Raw genomic sequence first — 20,577 nt, 5'->3', positions numbered from 1 at the left:
ATGCCTTAAAGCCCCGCCCCTGCAGGGGCGACAACGAGCACTTGCTTGTTCTTTTGGAGCCATTCAGGGTCTGACGATGCTCACTGGAGCCCATGGAACCGGAAGGGGCTGGGAAAGAGAATTAGCGGATCACCAGGCCTGAGCCAATCCAGGGCAGCTGTCCTACTGGGCACACTGGCCTGTATCACCCAGCCCTTGGGAAAATCCTTTTCGTGAGCAGGTGGTTGTAGACACCTGCCAGCCCTGGAGCCTCAGGCCAATCAGCTGCTGGGGTACACTTCTTCCTTCAGCCCAATACTTGTGGGCAAGCAGGCAGTGGGAAAGGTTGGAAGCCATTAGCTAGGAACAAAATGCCAAGCGCTGATCCTCAGGGCCAATCAGAAGGCATCCCGAGCACCCCCTTGTTTCCTGTCCTGCAGTTAGGCCCCATCACCAACAAGAGAAACGAGGAAAAATTCATTTTGTTTCATTTCCACGTTAAAACCCATCTCTGACCTATCCCCAAGCCAGTGCTTGCCCTCAATCCCATTCCTCTTCTACATCCCATTTTCTTCTCCTTCCCCAAGCCCATGCCTCTTCCAAAACCTGTCTGCCTCTCCCTCCCCAATAAAGGGTTTGCTTTTTGGTAGAAGCAAACACAAAACCTATTTTAGAGGCTACTAACCTTAACCTTAACTCGGAAACCCTGGTGGCGTAGGTTAAGTGCTACGGCTGCTAACCAAAGGGTCGGCAGTTCAAATCTGCCAGGCGCTCCTTGGAAACTCTATGGTGCAGTTCTACTCTGTCCTATAGGGTCACTGTGAGTGGGAATCGACTCGACGGCACTGAGTTTGATTATGTTTTAATTTTAACTCGGAGCCCTAGTGGTGCAATGGTTAAGCATTTGGTGGCTAACTAAAAGGATGGCAGTTAGAACCCACCAGCCACTCCTTACAAACCCGATGGGGCAGTCCTGCTCTGTCCTACAGGGTCAGTATGAGTCAGAATCTACTCGACCACAACAGGTTTTTTTGTTACTGTTTTACCCTCAGCTCTGAAGTCCTGGTAGTGCAATGGCCAAGTTCTCAGCTGCTAACTGAAAGGTCAGCAATTCGAATTCACTAGTGGCTCTGTGGGAGAAAAGAGCTGGTGAAAAGATTGCAGCCTAGAAAATCTATGCGGCAGTTCTAATCTATCCTATAGGATCGCTTACTATGAGTCTGAAGTGACTCGATGGCACACAACACAACAAAACCTCTGTTGCACAGGATTCTCACAAATAAAGCCTTGCTCAATAGTTCACTTTCCAAAATTCCACAGCTCCAGGAAATAACCCACTTACACTCCTCACTACAGCCCTGGAGGCCCTGCATGGTCTGGCCCCTACCAAACTTGCTCTTCAGTCTCTGGGATCCAGCCACATCGGCCCTCTCAGCTCTGGAACTCACCAAGCCTCCCCCATCTCAGAACCTAGAATCTGCTCTTCTGTCTGGTTAGGTCTCAGTCCTTTAGGTCTCTGAGCAAATATCACTTTCTAAGAGAGACATTCTCTGACTTTTCAAGGGAGATTCCTCTCCTGGCCCCTTGTATGTTCTCATAGTATTCTACCCTTTTTCTTCCCAGTTCTTATCAACATTTTAAACTATAAACTTGTGTTTGTTTCTTTGTTCTCTATATACCTGTGTAGACCATGAACTCCACGGAGGCAGGGCCACCATCTGGCTTTTTTGCTTTGTTATCTGGCACATGGTGGGTGCTCCTATTTTTGTAGAATGTGTGAACTGCATGCAAGAGAAGGGCTTCATACATATGAGGGCTTATATAAACATCTACTCTGAGTACAAGATGACCATCTCATTGGTGCTGAATAGAGAATCCCTGTATTTAACACGAATAGTCCCCCAGGGAAGAGATAACCCTATTTCTACCCTCTGAAAACTACCAGAATCCGGCTCCAGAAGGGAGGCTGCTATCCATTCTGAGGGGAACAATACACAGCCATGGTCCATTCTAATACCAGGACCCATTTCTCATTCTTTGCATGCCTGACTTTCAGCCTGGGCAAGGAATACTGCAATGACCTTCTAACTAGGCTCTCTGCCTCCAGTTTTAGCTCTTCCAAACATATCTTCAATAACTACTCCTATATATATGAGATCACTTCACTTCCTTGTTTCAAACCTTTCAACAGCTTCTCATTCATTAATTGGCAAAAAAGAAAAAAAATTTTTTTAATTGTGCTTTAGATGAAGACTTAGAGAGCAAGTTAGTTTGTCATTAAAGAATCAATACACATATTATTTTGTGACATTGGTTGCCAACCCTGCGACGTGTCAACACTCCTCTTCTTGACCTTGGGTTCCCCATTTCCATTAGTCCAGCTTTCCTATTCCATCTTGCCTTCTCATCCTTGCCCCTGGGCTAGTGTGCTGCCCATTTAGTCTCATACACATGGCTTAGCTATGTGTATTACTGTTTGTTTTATGGGCTTGTCTAATCTTTGGCTGAAGGGTGAACCTCAGGAGTGACCTCGGTACTGAGTTAATAAGGTGTCTGGGGGCCATAATCAGGGTTTCTTCAGTCTCTGTCAGACCAGTAAGTCTGGTCTGTATGAGTTAGAATTTTGTTGTACACTTTTTTCCAGCTGTGTCTGGGACACTCTATTGTGATCCCTGTCAGGGCAATCAGTGATGGTAGCTGGGCACCATCTAGTGCTGGACTCAGTCTGGTGGAGGCTGTGGTAGTTGTGGTCCCTTAACTAGTCTTTTGGACTAATCCTTCCCTTGTGTGTTTGGTTTTCATCGTTGCCCCTTGCTCCAGATGGGGTGGGACCAGTAGAGTATCTTAGATGGCTGTTTACAAGCTTATAAGACCCCAGATGCTATTTACCAAAGTAGGATGTAGAACATTTTCTTTATAAACTATGCTATGCCAATCGAGCTAGATTTCACCCAAGATCATGGTCTCTATATTTGGCAAATATGTTTGAGAACTTATTTTTATGCCAGTGGTTATGAGTATGATGCAGGACTAGGCAACATTTTGTACATAATAAGGTTGCCATGATCGAAGATGGCATTCCATCTACCTATCTATCGATAATTATTTTAGGCACTGTTCTAGTTGCTGTTGATACTAGTAGAAAACAAGACACACACGGTCCTTGTTCTCACAGAAATTACATCTAGGGGAGTCAGGATAAGGTTTTATGAGATAAAGCTGCAATGCTTTATCCTGGTGCTTAAGGTCCACTTTCATTTCTTTTCTCCACTTGCCAAGTTTCTTCTCTGGACACCACTTTTCACTTGCTCATCACTCAGGTACCCTTCAGGTGAGGATACTGAAGTTCAGAGGTGTGCAAAAGACTTGTAAAAACATGCAGTTAGTAGCAGTAAAGTTGGATTCAGTCCATATATGATGACTCCAAAGCTTGGTGCTCTTGTATATGCAGTATATCCCAGGTACTAGTCATACTATAAAAAAAAAAAAAAAAAAAAAAGGGCATACTACAAGGGCTCAAAAATGACTTCCTCATGGGCCTATTTCATAGTCTCATATTTATTTTTCCTTCCTTTGACACCATCCCCGGGGTGAGGGTGGGGTACAGGTTTATTATAGCTAACCCAAATAACAAATCATAGAGTTTGCTTTCAAAGGTCCAAAGACCAGGTCCAACAGTAGCCCATATTCGACGGAGAACCAGTGTGAGGGAGGGGTGGAGGCTGTGAGGGCTTTGTGAGCTGAAGGGGTTTCATGGCTCCAGGTTGGCTATAGACTCCAGGGTTTCTGGGGCTCTAAGAACTTTGTAGACTTCTGTCATTTTGGAGATAATGGGGAGTTGAGGTAAGATGTCTTTTCACAGGCTTTGTCAGCTCCAGTTTATCTTGCTTTTCCTGGAAGTGGGAGATGAGTAAAAAATAAAGAATGTTGGAAGAGGTCTAGAGGTGAGGTATCCAAATCTAAAAAGGACGCCGTTTAAGCACAGAGTTAAGGCACAATGGAGCAGGCATTGGCTTTACTTTTCCCTGCAGTCCCATGGTTTGAGCCTGCACCTCTGTCTTTTCTTGCTGGTCCTCCCTGAGCCCTCCCAACATCGGGAACCACTTAATGGCTCCGAGGACTTCTCTGCAAAGTTTTATCTGACTTCTCCAGGTGGGTTTGATCCCTCCCGCCTCTAGGCAATCATAACTTCTTGGTTCTCTTATTGTGAGGGTATTTTTCTCACCAGCCTGCTTGGTTTCTGAGCGCAGAGCCTAGGTCTTTTCCATTTCTGAGATTCTAGCATTGCCCATCATGAAGATTAGAAAATAATACAAGTACCCTATTTTTACACAGATAACACGTGCCTTCTATGTTTGTTTGCCAATTGCTCCCTCCCCCACTGTGAGGTATTTTCATAATATGCTTTTTTTTTTTTACAGCAACATGTAATATTGGTAGAACTCAGCAGATGTACTGTTAACCCTCAAAGGGACACCAGATCCTAGAGCAGGGTCTGAGGACGGCAATAGGGTACTTCTGGTCCTAGGTAATCTAAGCCCTGCTGAGGATATGGGGTGCAAGGTAAATGAAGGAGTAACCTGGGCTTAGCCTGGTCTTCAGTCACTTTGGGTTGACTTGGGCTTGTGGCATATATAGACTGTGTTGACTGCTGAGACCAAACCCTTCGGTTTCCACTCTGATGCTACTACCACTGTTAGGGGTTCTCACAATCCTCTTCTCAATGGAGACTCAGTGTGCTGGTGTGCGTGTGTAAATTTCTGATTTCTAATAACCTTTTGAGTTAGTTCTATTAATTTCTCCTTCATCCCCTATCTAGGCCTTAGGGTTATCATCTATAAGATGATCTACAAGCACACTCTGGCATTCTAGACATCCTATAGGATTGAGAAGGATAATTCCTTTATCCCTCTTCGCATGAGTCATCTTATTATCTTCCTAACTGACAGACTAGATTCCAGACACAATGGGTGTTTACCAATATCCGGCTGTCAGAAGATGGGGGTGATTATGGATTTTTCTGATTCCTCAGGCTTCAGAGACATCGTGGGTTCTTGGCATGCTCTGACTTCACGGCTCTTTTTCTTTTTGACCTCTGCAATTCTCTTTGCCCATTTCATCCTGATATGCTTCACTCTAAGGAAATGACCCACCTGATCAGTTCTGGCTCTCTGGCTCTCTGCCTCCCTGTACTCCCAAATGAGTTCCAGTCTTTATGAGAAGTTCTGGTTTAGAACCTCCACAACACCAACGGCTAGCTGTGTAATTTAGGGATAGTCACAGAACCTCTCTGGGGATTGGTCTCACATGCTGTAACATTGGAACACCCTGCTTATCAGGTTGTGGGGCTCAGATGAGGTCAGCTATGAAAGTGCTTTGCAGACTATAAAGAGATTATTGTTGGTCCTCAAGTCCAGCTGATTATACTTTGAAAATAGGTCCTCAACTTGCCCTGCCACTTTGCTCCTCTTCTTTCTCTCTTCTGATAGCCAGTCAGTCCCTAAACTCCATTCCTCTGAATGTGCCTCATCACTTGCCCCAGCTCAAGCAGGACTGGCCCTTTCCTGCTTAGACCAAAGCACCAACTTTCTGCCTGGCATCTGGCCTCCAGGCTCTCATTCTCTGGTCTGTGTTTTACTTCAAACTGACAACATTCCTTCCCAGCTTAACCCTTTTCCATAGTTCCCAAATGAAGATGAAGTCCACGCTGTTTGCACTGGCTAGAGGCTCCCCTGCCTGACTCTCCGGCCTGACCTCTGGCAAATCTGCCCTTTCCATTCTAGGCTTCTAGCCAATACTTTTAACCAAGTTTCAAGGGTCTTTATGAAATAACACCAAGGACCTTTTTCAGCCTTGTTTTTAGTCATTATCCATCACTCTCAATGCACCTTTGTTCCAATTACACAAAGACACTAGAAATTCCTCAAATAAATTTCTGGGCTTCTGAATATAGACTTTCAAAGCAAAGAATACTCAGCCTTCCAGGTCCACCTCAGACAGCACTTTGGGGAATGCTTTGCTGACTTCTCCAGGGCTTCCTTTCCCTCCATTGCTGCATGGGCCTGCTTTATGGCTCAGTATAGTCAAAGGCTCCTTGGAAGAAAGGCCTGGCGATCTACTTCTGATCACAGCTATTGAAAACCCTATGGAGTGCAGTTCTACTCTGAAACACGTGGGGTTGCCATGAGTCAGAACTGGCCCAATGGTTAACTGGTTTGTGATGACCATATTTAGTGCCTTCCCTTGCCAGACAATGAGCTCCTTTAGGGCAGGGGTTCTGTGCCACCACCACAACCAGGGCCTGGCAGGCAGGAGACTTTGGAAGAGGCTTGCTGGTGAATTACACCTTGGTACTCACATGAAAGGGATGAGGCAGAAGAAGAGCAGTGTGGTTGCAATGACTCCATACATAACACCCTGCAGCAGCCCTTTCATGAATGTTTGGGGAGCCAAAGAACTCTTTTCTGGAAGTAAAGAAGATGTCAAAAAGGGTTTTCTTCCCAAGACCTTAGAATCAGAGCCAAAACTCTGCTCCCTCCTCTAGCTCCAGTACCATCCCCAAACCCCCTCATCTTTCTTACTCAGGTATCAAGCTCCTCTATTCTCACCTGACATTAGCAGGATGCTCAAAGCGTGGGTTCCATTTTTGTTCTTCCCCTCACAAAGAAGGTTTGTTCCAGTTTCTGGCTCCTTGGTCAGGCTGATGGTGCTGTTGGCCCAGGGGCCAAGCACAGTAGAAGTCACCTGGAGGTGGTCATCCATGCTGTTCACATCCACAGGAACATCTCCCATCCACCACTGCATGGAGGGTGTAGGGATCCCATGGAAGGAACAGCTACACTGCAGCGTCTTCTCCAAGGAACATGAGGAACCGAGCAGCCTGGCAGGTGCTGGGGGAGGAGGGTCAGAAGTCAGCAAGGTACCCTCACTTCTCTTCTCCACCTCCTCCAGGACCCAGCCTTTTCCTTATTCACAATTCACAAGGAGCTTCAGAAAGACTTTCTGGAAGTCCTGAGGGCCTGGGTCTAACAGACCAGTTCTCCTTCATTCTATCTTCTCATCTGTCCTGAACCCCCTACATTGGACCTTCCAAACTGATGGAGAGTGAATTGTCTACATTGCCTATGATGCCTTAATCGCCCCCAAGGCTAGACTTCCCAGTATCAGCCCTTACTCTGTCTCTGTCCTCCCACCCCCAACTCTCCCCTTTAAGCTCTGCCCCTTCTCATCCCAATCTGTGATTAATTTCTCCATCTATTGCTTCCTGACTGTATGCTGCTGGGTAAATCACTTCCTGTCTCATTGCTGTTTCCTAGTCTGGAACAGAGAGACATCCACTGAATCTATCTCATACTATTACTGCTGTAAAAATTATTGCCACCACAAGGAAAGTCACTACCGACTGATCTTTCAGGGGAGGCTTGTGTGTTGCTACAATGCAGAACCGGTTTCAGTGGAGCTTCCAGACTAAGACAGACTAGGAAGAAAAGCTTGGTGATCTACTTCTGAAAAATCAGCCAATGGAAACGCCATGGATCACAACAGTCCAATCCCATCGTGCATTGAGTTGATGTGACTTGGGAGCCAATTTGATGGCAGCTAACAACAAAAATGTCTGTAGTGCTCCTGACACAGTGAATGGCCAGGTATTATTCATTCTATAAATAGATCTCATTCTAGATGTCCTTCTTCTGAATCCTAAGTGGTCTTTGATTGAGCATTCATCTAAAGCAAAGACTACTATGGCATTTTCTTGGTAAGAACTTTGGAAACTGCTTTGGTTTACATAGAACAGGTAAGATATGCTGTCCATTTTGTGACTGTCATGGATTAGTAAGGTCACTTTCTTCAAGGTCCCCCCAATGAGGAACTGGACCTAGTATTTTGTGTATTCTTTCATTGGGGTTATTTGAGGTTACCAGACAAAAGGAATCTTTTTCCCTCGACCAAGAGCCCTTGAGCTTGGACTTTTCAACTGGGTCACTTGGGAGGATGTGGTAATATGCAGGGTATTGTGACTACTGCTGGTCACTTGATTGTCTTTACCATTTGAGAAAGTATGACCGTGGAGAGCAACAGACAGACAGATGCTGAAAAAACTGACTAATCTTAATGCTTCCAGTGTGTGTTATTAATATCTGAAACAGCTCTTTATGTTCTCATATCTTCACACCACCTCCACACATATTCTTCTACTTCCTCCAGACACTTCCAGCTCTGCCAGAATCTGGCACACAGGGCATGTCTCTCCCACATTGGTTATTTGTACCTATGCCCTTACGTTCTCTTTCTTCATACCAACATAGCCCAACCCATCTTCTGTTTACCTCACCCCTGATGCTGGAGCCTTGGTTCCTCAGACTTCTCCAGCACTGCTTCTCATCCCACTTACCCAACTGTGGCAGAGGAAGCACCATCCAAAGCGGCAATGTTCTCAGGAACAGGAGGAGCTCAGGGTTTTTACTATGCTGGTCTGACTCCAGAACTGTGTGTCCAAAATGGATGAGATTATGGGTAACCGAAAGAGGAGGTGGGGCTGGGGAGAGCAGGAAGTATTCTTAGCAAACTTGGGGCTTTTCTCTCTTTATTCATTCTTAAGACCTGTTCATCTTGAGAAGCAGGAATTACATGGTGCAAGATGCTCAAGAGCTTCGAGGGGGACAGGGCAGCAATGCCTGTGATCCTCTGTGAAGCCCCAATGCCATGTCTCCTTTCTTCTCTCTCTCTAGTCTTTTACTCCCAGTCCCTTTCATCTTAGAAGTGCCTCAAGACCCAGGTCATTGGGATTCTCTCTCAAAGCAAACAGGAATCTTTTGTACCATGGAGGGACAGAGTCAGGTCAGGTGTTAGGAAGATCCTGTTGGGGGCCATGTGAAAATGGCCTGGAGTGGGGGGTACTTCAGGCCAGACAGCAAGGGAAGAGACTGGTGTGGTGGTCCGGAAAGGATGATATGCTCAAGTTCGTGCGTGGGTTGTGAGAGATGAAGAGGAGGGGACAGATTTAACAGGTAGTTGGGAAATAAAAATGGACAGGCATTCTTATAGTTGGCATGCAAAATGACACACTTCCTTCCTTTGCAAATGAGGTTCTCCACAATTTTGCCCCACCCTTGCCCTATGTCCCCTGGTACCTTTGCCCAGACTTTTCAGGCCAAAGAGAAAATGTTGCCCTTTCCAAATTTTACTCTAAACATACCTCTCCCTTCACTCAAGTCTCTCCCCTTTACAAAGCATTTCCTTTTACAACTGTCTCCTCTGCCCACATTTAAATTCTACATTGATTTCAAAGCTACATGTAGCCTCTTCTGATTTTTCTGATCATATGACCAGGCCACTGGGGACTGCCCATGAGTCAGTAAAAAAATAAAACAAAGGGGGCAAACGGCATGCAATTTAGCCCACTGAGCTCATTTGCCTTTACCTTGTTCAGAGTGGTAGTCTTCCAAACAGGATGCTGTCCGTTAGCTTGGAACTGCCACCCATAAACCAAGCAGCTCTTTTTTGGTCAAATGATAGCTGTTACTAGGCACTGCCCAAGTGGCAACAGGATCTGGGAGCTCTTCCAGTGGCTCCGAAGTTGGTCCTAGGGAAAAGGAGACTACCCGTTCATGAATATAATGAGTACCTCCTTGCATTCCCTTGGCAGCACGTTCCTGTATAAACCATTTCCATTTTATTATGGAACTCTTCTGGGAGTAGTCTTCCTTAATAGCGTTTTTCCGACATTAAACCAGACATCATGGAATTTCAGGTTTCAGGATTGTTTTACATCCACCAGTCATAGAGGCAGTCTCAATTAAAGGCAAAATCCAGTTAGTTTTCTCTCAAATAGAAAATTTCAGGCCCCAAATCCCAGTGATTGCCTCTGGGTGGGGCTCAATGGATTTTGCCAAATGCTCCACGCTGTTTAAGGACTCCAAGGCTTGTTTCAAATAGTTTTTTTTTTTTTTTTTTGGTTGTAATTTTATTTATTTGAGGAGATATAGCTTCATTAGCAAGATTTTTTTTATTGCAGTTTGGATGGTTTACTGAACAAACTAGCTTCTCATTAAACAATTAGTACACATATTATTTTACGACATTGTTTAACAACCCAACCACATGTCAACACTCTCCCCTTTCAACCTTGGGTTCCCTATTACCAGCTTTCTTGTCCCCTCCTGTCTTCCAGTCCTTGCCACTGGGTTGGTGTGCCCCTTTAGTCTCGTTTTGTTTTATGGACCTGCCTAATCTTTGGCTGAAGGGTGAACTTCAGGAGTAACTTCATCACTGAGCTAAAAGGATGTCTGGGGGCCATACTCCCAGGTTTTCTCCAGTCTCTGTCAGGCTAGTGAGTCTGGTCTTTTTGGGAGTTAGAATCTGTTCTACATTTTTCTCCAGTTCGGTCCGGGACCTCTATTGTGACCCCTGTCAGAGCAGTCAGTGGTGTTATCTGGGCACCACCTAGTTGTGCTGGACACAGTCTGGTGGAGGTCAAGGTAGTGGTGGTTCATTAGTCCTTTGGACTAATCTTTTCCTCATGTCTTTATTTTTCTTCATTCTCCCTTGCTCCCAAAGGGGTGAGACCAGTGCAGTATCTTAGATAGCTGCTCACAGGCTTTTAAGACCCTAGACACTACTCACCAAAGTAGAATGTAGAACATTTTCTTTGTAAACTATATTATGCCAATTGAGCTAGATGTTCCCCGAGACCATGGTCCCCACAGCCCTCAGCTGAGCAATTCGGTCCCTCAGGGAGTTTGAATGTGTCTATAGAGCCTCCAGACCCTGTCCTATACAAGTTGTGCTGGCTTCCCCAGTATTGTGTACTGTCTTACCCTTCACCAAAAATATTATTTATCTCAAATAGTTTTATGGATAAAAGCTAACAATATTCCCAGATGTGGAATATGTGTCCTCCAAAATTCAAATCAACCAACCAGACTCTGGATTTTTAACATGTTTTGTCCATCAGGTAACCTATACTTTTTCAAATTAACAATTTGTGTGGGCTCTGGCAAATTTATTGGTTTTCATTCAGCATGTCCAATCAATATTGGCTGAAGGACAAATTTGCATGCCTTCTGTTTTACAATACTAGGTAGGGAAACCTTTCCCCAATCAGACAAAATGTCCATCAGCATAGTACATTTAGGTAAAGTAGATGAAACCCCTTCACATAAACTTTGTTCTAACATTTCAATTTTCATGTAAACTTTCACATTAATCCCATCAACCACTGCATTCTCATATATTCCCAATCTAACTAAGCCCCCATTAGGATTTCACCAACAGGTTTTGGAATTACAGTGTACATGGTTCCCATGTCAAGAGTCCCAGAAATATCTCCTCTCCACCCCCTGAGCATTTTACCCACTCATGTGCATATAGTCTTGGGTCCCCAGCTGGAGGATGGGACAACAGACCCACACCCTTTTGTCATTCTTTATCTTGGTACATTCACTAATTCACTAAAAAGGCTCACAGAACACAATGAAAGCTGTTATAAACAGAGTTACAGTTTATTACAGCTAAAGGATACAGGTTAAAATCAGCCAAGGGAAAAGGTGGATAGGGCAGAGTCCAGGAAAGTACTAAACACGGAGCTTCCGGTTGCCCTCCTCCTTTGGAATTCTGGAGAACATACTTTCCTAGCAATGATGTGTGACAATATGCATAGAGTACTGCCTACCATGAAAGCTCACCTAAGCCCTGATGTCCAGAGTTTTTATTGGACCTCTGTCACATAGGCATGGTTGAATGTCCATGTCACTAATCTCAGTCTCCAGATCCTCTGGAGGTGGTGTTGATACCACCTGACCTAAAGCCCCACAACAAATCACATTGTTAGACTATCTGTTGTGACCAGTCCCCACCCTAAACCACATTGTTTGACTACCTAATATCACCCAAGACCCCAGACAAACAAAGACTCTAACATCAGGCACGACATTCCAAGGGCTTAGAGATTACCTCTCAGAAGGTGAGGGCAAAGCCCAGATTTGGGAAAGGTTAACTTTCTTACTACATAGATGATACACGCTAAATTCAGTATAGTAGTTATTTCTGTGTTAGAGAGCAGGTGAGGTGCTTGGTCAGAGTGGTACACAAGGGGTAGTGTTTTAAATTTTAAGCTGGATGGTAGTATATGCCCTTGTTAGACCATTTTTATACTTTTTTATATGTCTGAAAAAATTCACAATATTTAAATAAAAATTTCAGCATTTATCATTTATGTAAAAGCTTTTTATATATGTATTATATATAAATGGAGCCTGGTAGTGCAGTGGTTAAGAACTTGGCTGCTAGCCAAAAGACCGGCAGTTCAAATCCACCAGCTGCTCCTTGGAAACCCTATGGGGCAGGTCTACTCTGTCTTATAGGGTTGCTATGAGTTGGAATCAATTCGATGGCAATGGGCTTTTTTTTTTTTTAATTTTATTTTGGTATATATAAATACATATACCTACATATTTATTTATATATAATACAGTCATAAATAGACATATATAAATGAATGGAACAAAGATCCAAAAAGATCCATAACAGCCTATTACCAATATTTACCTATGGGTAGTGCAATGATTAAGGAGCCCAGGTGGTGCAATGGTTAAGCACTCAGCTACTAACCAAAAGGTTGGTGGTTTGAATCCACCAGCTCTTTGGGAGAAAAGACCTGGTGATCTGCCCCCATAAAGATTACACCTTAGGGACCTCTATGGGGCAGTTCTATTCTGTCCTATAGGGTCACCATGAGTCAGAATTGACTCGATGGCACACAACAACGTTAGTGCAATGATTACAGTAAAGAAGAAGTAGGATTTCCAATTTTTATTCTATACACTCTGGTATTATTTGACAGTTATGTCTGTATTCATATACTAACTGATGAATAAATTCTTAATCAGGCCACAATGAAATAAAAAAAAAAACTTTAATATTTATTTTTTATTATATGCCTGGAAATTTCACACACACACACACACACACACACACACACACACACACACACACACACACACATTATGTCACTTAATTCTTCCAAGAACCTAGGAGGCTGAATACACAAACAGACAAGGCCAGGACATATATAACAATAGAACTCTGATGCTCAACCTCTGCAGTAATCAGCTTGGGGAAGCCAAACCACACCTCTGCAGCTTGGCCCAAAATAGTAAGGACTTGTTCAGTGAGTGCTAGCTTCCCTGTTTTTGCCCTTGCTTCCAACTAAGAATCATCCAGAGAAAGTCAAATATGCTCCCCAATCCAATCACATAAGATGCCCCTGCTTCTATTTAGCTCATCTCCAGCTACCACATGATAACAACATACATACAGAGAATATCTGAAGCTCCTTTCCTTTTTTCCACCATAACAGCTTCTCACTCCCGTGCCTACTTTTGAGTCTTTGCCAAATGCAAGCAATGATGGCTCACGCCCTTGCTATTGCAAAACTGAATAAATAGCTTTTGTTTGTTTGCATTTGAGTGGCTATCTTATTATCTAGTGCTACTATAACAGAAATACAACAAGTGGGTGGCTTTAACAAACAAATTTATTTTCCCACAGTTTAGGAGGCTAGAAGTCCAAATTCAGGGTGCCAGCTTCAGAGGGGGCTTTCTCTCTCTGTTGGCTCTGGAGGAAGGTCTTTGTCTCTTCTGAGCGTCTGTCTGCTCTTGGGAATTCTTCACGTGGCTTGGCATCTCTCTTCCCCCATCTCTGCTTGCTAGCTTGCTTGTTTAATCTCTTTTATATAGCAAAAGAGATTGTCTCAAAACACACCCTATACTAATTCTGCCTCATTAACATAATGAAGAAAATTTATTCTCAAATGAGATTATAACCACAGGCATAGAGGTTAGGATTTACAACACATATTTTAGGGGAGCAAAATTCAATCCATAATGATAGTCTTTTTTATTCCCACAATTGCTATGAAATTAGATCTTATTATTTCCTTTTTATAGAGGTGGAAACTGAGGCTCAGAGAAATAAGTGATTTTCCCAGGGTCATTCAGCAAGTGGCAGCCATAGTGGCACAGTGGTTAAGAGGTCAGGGTTACTGACCAAAAGGTCAGCAGTTCGAATCCACCGACCACTCAGTGGAAACCCTATGGGGCAGTTCTACTCTGTTCCATAGGTTGCTAAGGGCCGGAATCAACTCAATGGCAGCGGGTTTGGTTTTTTGGTTTTATTCAGCAGGTGGACTTACAGATACTTTTAAAACTCAGGTTTTTCTTCCTCCAGACCAACTTTCAAAAAAGTAGAAATCGTGAAGCCTATCCACTTTCTCTGGCCACTAGGCAATATGGTAAAGATAAACATTAATATTAAAAGCTTAAACACCCTCCTCCACTCCAAAGGGAAAAATCCTGTCACCTAAAACTTAAAAAACATGTCTCTAAACCAAATAAAATTATGATCAAGAAGAAATCAAGAATCAAAACCTCAGAGTCCTCTTCGACGACTACATGTCTCATAGCCCATCTATCAGGAAATGCTGTTGGAATTATTTTCAAAATACATTCACAATCTGAATACCACTTTTAATCTCCTGCACCGCTACCACCCTGGCCCAAGCCACTATCCTTTCACCCAGATTGCTGCAATAATCTCCTCACTGGTCTTGCTGCTTTAGCTTTGTTACCTTACAGTCTATGCACACAGCAGCCAGAGGGATCCTATCAATAAAGAAATAAGATTCTGCCCTTTCTCTGCTCAAAGCTCTCCAAAGGCACTTGTCTCATCTGGAATAAGAGGTAAAGTTCTGCATGATGTGGTCCTTTCCTTTTATCTCTCAGACATCAACTCCTGCCACTCTACCTAGCTCTTTGGAGCCTCTCTACTTCAAAGAGCTGTCTGCTCATTTTGCCTTGAAAACTGAGGTGTAGGCATGGTCAAGTCCCCTCTGCTCTATGAGTCCACTTCCTCATGAATAAACTATGGAAATAAATCTGCACTGACCACCTTACAGGGTTGGTAAGATATGCATGTAAATAGCTGTAAACTGTACAGAAATGTGAGTTAAAGGCATCTTCAGCTATGACCTGATGGGAACCCTTTGAGAGGACTCCACCCCAACTCTTAATCTCCACATGTCAAAATACATCACCATTTCTCCTTCTTCACAGGTCCGAAAGATGCTGCCCAGGCTCCCAGGTAATGCAATGCTTCTTTTCTTCACACCCCACATCTGCTGTCTTTTTATACTGCCAATTTTTTCCTTCCCCTTCTCTGATTTAAAAGCTCGTGTTGGGTGTTGGGAAACCCTGGTGGTGTAGTGGTTAAGACCTATGGTTGCTAACCAAAAGGTCAGCAGTTCGACTGCACCAGGTGCTCCTTGGAAACTCTATGGGGTAGTTCTACTCGGTCCTATAGGGTCGTTATGAGTCGGAATGGACTCCACGGCAATGGGGTTTTTTTTTTTTTTTTGGTTGGATGTTGGAATAAGCCCTGTCTGGGGTCTGGCGCTGGCTTTGCCAGTAAATCACCAAATGGCTTTATTCAAGTATTTCCCTTTTCTGCTTTCCTTTTGTTTCCTCATCTGTACTATGAGCAGGTTTTATTGCTTGACACACAAATTTCTTCTTGCTCCCCTCAACCAGGCTGTATAAGAGCATTCTTCGGATGTCTCTTCACTCACCCTTTCTTTTCTCCCCCTTACATTTCCTTTTCCTGTTATTTCCCCTTTCAGTTTTACCTTTGTTTCTTCTTCCAAGGGCTTCAGGGTATTCTTTGTCCTCAGCACACCACCATCGGGATATTCCCTTGGAAATTCTCCACCCCACCCCGCCCCCGCGCGGGGCATTAGTGATGCAAAGGTCTCTACCGACTTGCCAAGGGAATGACTGACTTAGGGATGACCCACCTACTTATGCTGACTGAAAACTGATTTTTTAGGGGAACCAACGGCTAACCTTGGAACTGACTGGCTTACACATGGGATAACTGTGTGATTAACGACTGAGTGCCTTATAGGGGGATTAATTTATTAAGAGACAGACTGACTTAGCAGAGGCTAATGAACCGATTAACAGGGGAGGCTACTAAGGGGTGGATTATCTGATTAACTGATTACAAGGGGACTAACCCTTTGACTCCTAAGGGCACCAATCTGATTACCGACAGACCACTTGGTTGTCTTATTGGTACGTTTGTGACCCACTCATTGTCCTTCGGCTGACCAGGTGACTGACTGACAGGCTGATAGAGAGGGGTTCCTGGTGAATTGCTTAGTCCGTGGACTGGTTCTCAGGCAGCATGACCATCTAACTGATGCAGAACTGACCTTCGTTAGACCAAGTGGCACATTGGATCACAGGGCTCGAGGAGGTCTCACAGGCCTGAAAACCTTCACGACTGTCTAACCGACCTCGTGACTGCCTCCCAGCCCGAGGGCACCCTGCCTGATTGAACTGGGAGCCCTGCCTCACTTGAAGCCCAGTTTGGGCGGTAGCAGCAAAATGCCTGTGCCCAACGCTCTGCCAGGGAAGCCAACAGAGCATGCGCCACCTCAGGCGCAGAGAAGCTGGCGACAGTTGCCCCCTGTGCCTCAGGCCGTGGAGTGCCTACGTCGCAGCCAATCAGTGACTGCCCACCTTCTCTTTCACCAATCAAGGGGCTGAAAGTGCACTGACCCCCTCCCTTTCACCCCTCACCACGTGCCCAGGGTTTGAGTCAATCAGGAGTGGTAGGCGGTACCTCGAAAAGCTGGTCTCAGATTGTCTCTTCTGAGAGGCGGTTCTTCACCACTCTAACGAAAACTACTCTACCTTCTTCATCCTGCTTATTCCGTAACTCTTAATTAACCTTGCTTTATTTTTCTTCAAAACACTTATGCTACTTAGTTATCTAGTGCTGCCGTAACAGAAATACCGAAGGTGGGTGACTTTGTCAAACAGAAATTTATTTTCTCACAGTTAGGAGGCTAGAATTCAGGGGGCCGCCCCTAGAGGTAGGTTTTCTTTCTCTGTTGTCTTTGACGGAAGGTCGTTTTCTCTATCTTCTGTTCACTGGCTGCTTGGTGATCTTCATGTGGTGTGGCATCTGTCGTCCCCATCTCTACTTGCTTGCTGCTTGCTTTATCTGTTCTTTTGTTCAGTGAAAACTGTGAGAGCCAGAACATGACAGGACTGTTCAACTCCAGTCTATTTTGGTTGCACTCCAATGCCTTCAAAGAGTTGCTTTGTATATTCTACCCAACTTTTGTAATTCTCCTTGATGGGAGGGTTAATCTGATATGAGCTATTTTATCAAGATTGAAAGCCACCTTCTGGACCTTTTTTTTTTTTTTCAATCCTGTTTCCTCTCACAGTACTTGGCCAAGTCTAGGCATTACATTGGTGGTGGGAGGGCAAGTGGATGGATTAGGGGAGAAGGTGAAAGGAAGTTAGGGGTGGTAGGAGGTCTTCTAGGCCTAATTAGGATGACTACAAGAGGGCAGATATCATGCCTGTTTCACTCACCATTTTAGCACCATTGCCTAGTAAGTATACTGGTAGGCACGTGGGACATACTCAGTCCTGCTGAGTGAATCAATAATTGAAAATGTACCAAAGTCTCCCATTGCTGACTCCATGTAGTTGGCTGTTTGCAGAAGTCCCATTGGGTCATCTGCAAACCCATCACCTCCTCTCCATCTGCACTGTCTATGTCCCAGATCAGGCCCCTCATCTCTCCCCTGCACCACTACCCTGGCTTTATGCTTAGGTGAGTCTTGATAATTGCTTAGGAATTTATATGCAGGAAAGAGAGGGAAAAGCCTTGGCAATGTTGAATTTTACCTGAGCCTTGTGCTACTAGTAAACAGCGAAGGCTGAGAACACCCTTCTGTATTCCAGAAATGACTTACTACAAGAAACTACCCTTTCCCATATGGCTTAGATAAGACTTGCAGATGGCTCCCTTGCTTGCCTATGACAAGACCAGGCATGTTGTTGTTAGGTGCCACCGAGTCGGTTCCGACTCGTAGCGACCCTGTGTACAACAGAATGGAACACTGCCCTATCTGTGCTATCATCACAATCATTGTTATGCTTAAGCCTGTTGTTACAGCCACTGTGTCAGTCCATCTCATTGAGGATCTTCCTCTTTTTCACTGACCCTCTACCTTACCAAGCACGATGTCCTTCTCCAGGGATGGATCCCACCTGACAACATGTCTGAAGTGTGTGAGACGTAGTCTCACCATCCTTGCTTCAAAGGAGCATTCTGGTTGTACATCTTCAAAGACAGATTTGTTCATTCCTTTGGCAGTCTATGGTATATTCAATATTCTTCTCCGACACCACAATTCAAAGGTGTCAGTTCTTTTCTGGTCTTCCTTATTCATTGTCCACCTTTCACATGCATAAGAGGCAATTGAAAACACCATGCTTGGGTCAGGTGCACCTTAGTCTTCAAGGTGACATCTTTGCTTTCCAACACTTTAAAGGGGTCTTTTGCAGCAGATTTGCCCAGTGCAATGTGTCTTTTGATTTCTTGACTGCTGCTTCCATAGGTGTTCATTGTGGATCCAAGTAAAACAAAATCCTTGACAACTTCAATCTTTTCCCTGTTTATCATGATGTTCCTTAATTGTCCAGTTGTGAGGATTTTTGTTTTCTTTATGTTGAAGTGTAATCCATACTGAAGGCTGTGGTCTTTGATCTTCATTAGTAAGTGCTTCAAGTCCTCTTCACCTTCAGCAAGCACGATTGCGTCATCTGCATAATGCAGGTTGTTAATGAGTCTTCCTCCAATCCTGATGCCCCATTCGTCTTCATATGGTCCAGTTTATCAGATTATTTTCTCAGCATACAGATTGAATAGGTATGGTAAAAAGATACAAAACTGACATATACCTTTCCTTACTGTAAACCATGCAGTATCCCCTTGTTCTGTTTGAATGACTGCCTCTTGATCTATGTACAGGTTCCTCATGGGCACAATCTGGAATTCCCATTCTTCACAATGTCATTTACTGTTATGATCCACAGAGTTGAATGCCTTTGCATAGGCAATAAAACACAGGTAAACATCCTTCTGGTATTCTCTGCTTTCAGCCAGGATCCGTCTGACAGCAGCAACAATATCCCTGGTTCCACATCCTCTTCTGAATCCGGCTTGAATTTCTGGCAGTTCCCTGTTGATATACTGCTGCAGCCACTTTTGAATGATCTTCAGCAACATTTTACTTGCATGTGATATTAATGATGTTGTTTGATGATTTCTGCATTTGATGGGATTGCCTTTCTTGGGAATAGGCATAAATATAGATCTCTTCCAGTTGGTTGGCCAGATAGCTGTCTTCCAAATTTCTTGGCATAGATGAGTGAGTACTTCCAGCACTGCATCCGTTTGTTGAAACATCTCAATTGGTATTCCATCAATTCCTGGAGTCTTGTTTTTTGCCAATGCCTTCAGTGCAGCTTGGATTTCTTCCTTCAGTACCATTGGTTCCTGCTCATATGGTACCTCCTGAAATGTTTGAACATCAACCAATTCTTTTTGGTATAGTGATTCTGTGTATTCCATCTTCTTTTGAAGTTTCCTGCGTCATTTAATATTTTCCCTGTAGTATCCTTCAATATTGCAACTCGAAGCTTGAATTTTTTCTTTTATTCTTTGAGCTTGAGAAATACTGAGCATGTTCTTCCCTTTTGGTTTTCCATCTCCAGGTCTTTGCACATTTCATTATAATACTTTGTCTTCTTGAGCCGCCTTTTGAAATCTTCTGTTCAACTCTTTTTCTTCATCATTTCTTCCTTTTGCTTTAGCTTCTCGATGTTCAAGAGCAAGTTTCACAGTCTCTTCTGACATCCATTTTGGTCTATTCTTTCTTTCCCGTCTTTTTAATGACCTCTTCCTTTCTTCATGTATGTCCTTGATGTCATTCCACAACTCGTCTGGTCTTTGGTCATGAGTGTTCAATGTGTCAGATCTATCCTAGAGATGTTCTCTAAATTCAGGAGGGATATAATTGAGGTCATACTTTGGCTCTCGTCGACTTATCCTAATTTTCTTCAGTTTCAACTTGAACTTGCATATGAGCAATTGATGGTCTGTTCCTCAGTTGGCCCCTGGCCTTGTTCTGACTGATAATATTGAGCTTCTGTGTCACCTCTTCCCACAGATGTAGTAGATTTGATTCTTGTCTATTCCATCTGGTGAGGTCCACGTGTATAGTTGCCATTGATGTTGGTGAAAAAAGGTATTTGCAATGAAGAAGTCGTTGGTCTTGCAAAATTCTATCATTCGATCTCCGGCATTGTTCCTGTCACCAAGGGCATATTTTCCATCTACCAATCTTTCTTTGTTTCCAACTTTCACATTCCAATCTCCAGTAATTATCAATGCATCCTGATTGCATATTCTATCAATTTCTGACTGCAGAAGTTGGTAAAAATCTTCTATTTCTTCCTCTTTGGCCTTAGTGATTGGTGTGTAAATTTGAATAATAGCTGTATTAACTGGTCTTCCTTGTAGGTATTATCCTATCACTGACACGGTTGTACTTCAGGATAGATCTTGAAATGTTCTTTTTGACAAAGAATGCAATGCCGTTCCTCTTTAAGTTGTCATTTCTGGCATAGTGGACCATGACTGTCTGATTCAGGATGGCCAATACCAGTCCATTTC

At 43.8% G+C, this 20,577-nt stretch overlaps 2 protein-coding genes across 9 annotated transcripts in view; both read right to left on the bottom strand.

Annotated features, from left to right (window-relative positions):
* Positions 1–3,509: 3,509 nt before the first annotated feature.
* On the bottom strand, positions 3,510–9,505 carry SIGLECL1 (SIGLEC family like 1). Of its 2 annotated transcripts, XM_023543328.2 has the most exons (6): positions 9,401–9,505; positions 8,372–8,464; positions 6,588–6,869; positions 6,338–6,443; positions 4,958–5,115; positions 3,510–3,872 (listed from the first exon to the last, which is right to left on the bottom strand). In XM_023543328.2, exons 2-5 carry the CDS (start codon positions 8,394–8,396, stop codon positions 4,971–4,973), a joined length of 558 nt encoding a protein of 185 aa, XP_023399096.1. In that variant the 5' UTR covers positions 8,397–8,464; positions 9,401–9,505; the 3' UTR covers positions 3,510–3,872; positions 4,958–4,970. The 2 variants fall into 2 exon arrangements, with proteins under 2 accessions (XP_023399096.1, XP_023399097.1); XM_023543329.2 differs by lacking the exons at positions 4,958–5,115; positions 9,401–9,505 and having other exon boundaries at positions 8,372–8,472.
* Positions 9,369–20,577, bottom strand: part of LOC100661519 (myeloid cell surface antigen CD33-like) — a 109,277-nt gene continuing 98,068 nt past the window's right edge. Inside the window, exon 9 of one of the 7 annotated variants that reach the window (XM_064294112.1) lies at positions 9,369–9,562. In XM_064294112.1, the coding sequence (XP_064150182.1) occupies positions 9,485–9,562 (78 nt within the window). In that variant the 3' untranslated portion in view covers positions 9,369–9,484. Of the gene's footprint in view, positions 9,578–12,940; positions 17,066–20,577 lie in introns of those variants that run through there. The other 6 variants (XM_064294113.1, XR_010323377.1, XR_010323378.1 and 3 more) reach the window with 6 other exon arrangements.

The sequence above is a fragment of the Loxodonta africana genome, chromosome 11, assembly GCF_030014295.1.
Source record: "Loxodonta africana isolate mLoxAfr1 chromosome 11, mLoxAfr1.hap2, whole genome shotgun sequence".
NCBI classification, from domain to species: Eukaryota; Metazoa; Chordata; class Mammalia; order Proboscidea; family Elephantidae; genus Loxodonta; species Loxodonta africana.
The sequence above is the reverse complement of the archived record's forward strand: the minus strand, read 5'-3'. Positions and strand labels throughout refer to the sequence as shown.

Excerpts from the sequence above, each read along its gene's own strand:
- SIGLECL1 (XM_023543328.2), bottom strand. The coding sequence starts at position 8,396 with ATGGTGCTTCCTCTGCCACAGTTGG. Across the intron at positions 6,444-6,587 it reads GAGCATCCTGCTAATGTCAG|AAAAGAGTTCTTTGGCTCCC; the intron begins GTGAGAATAGAG and ends CTTTACTTCCAG. Across the intron at positions 5,116-6,337 it reads TTCTGCCTCATCCCTTTCAT|AGTGAAGCATATCAGGATGA; the intron begins GTGAGTACCAAG and ends TCATTTCCTTAG.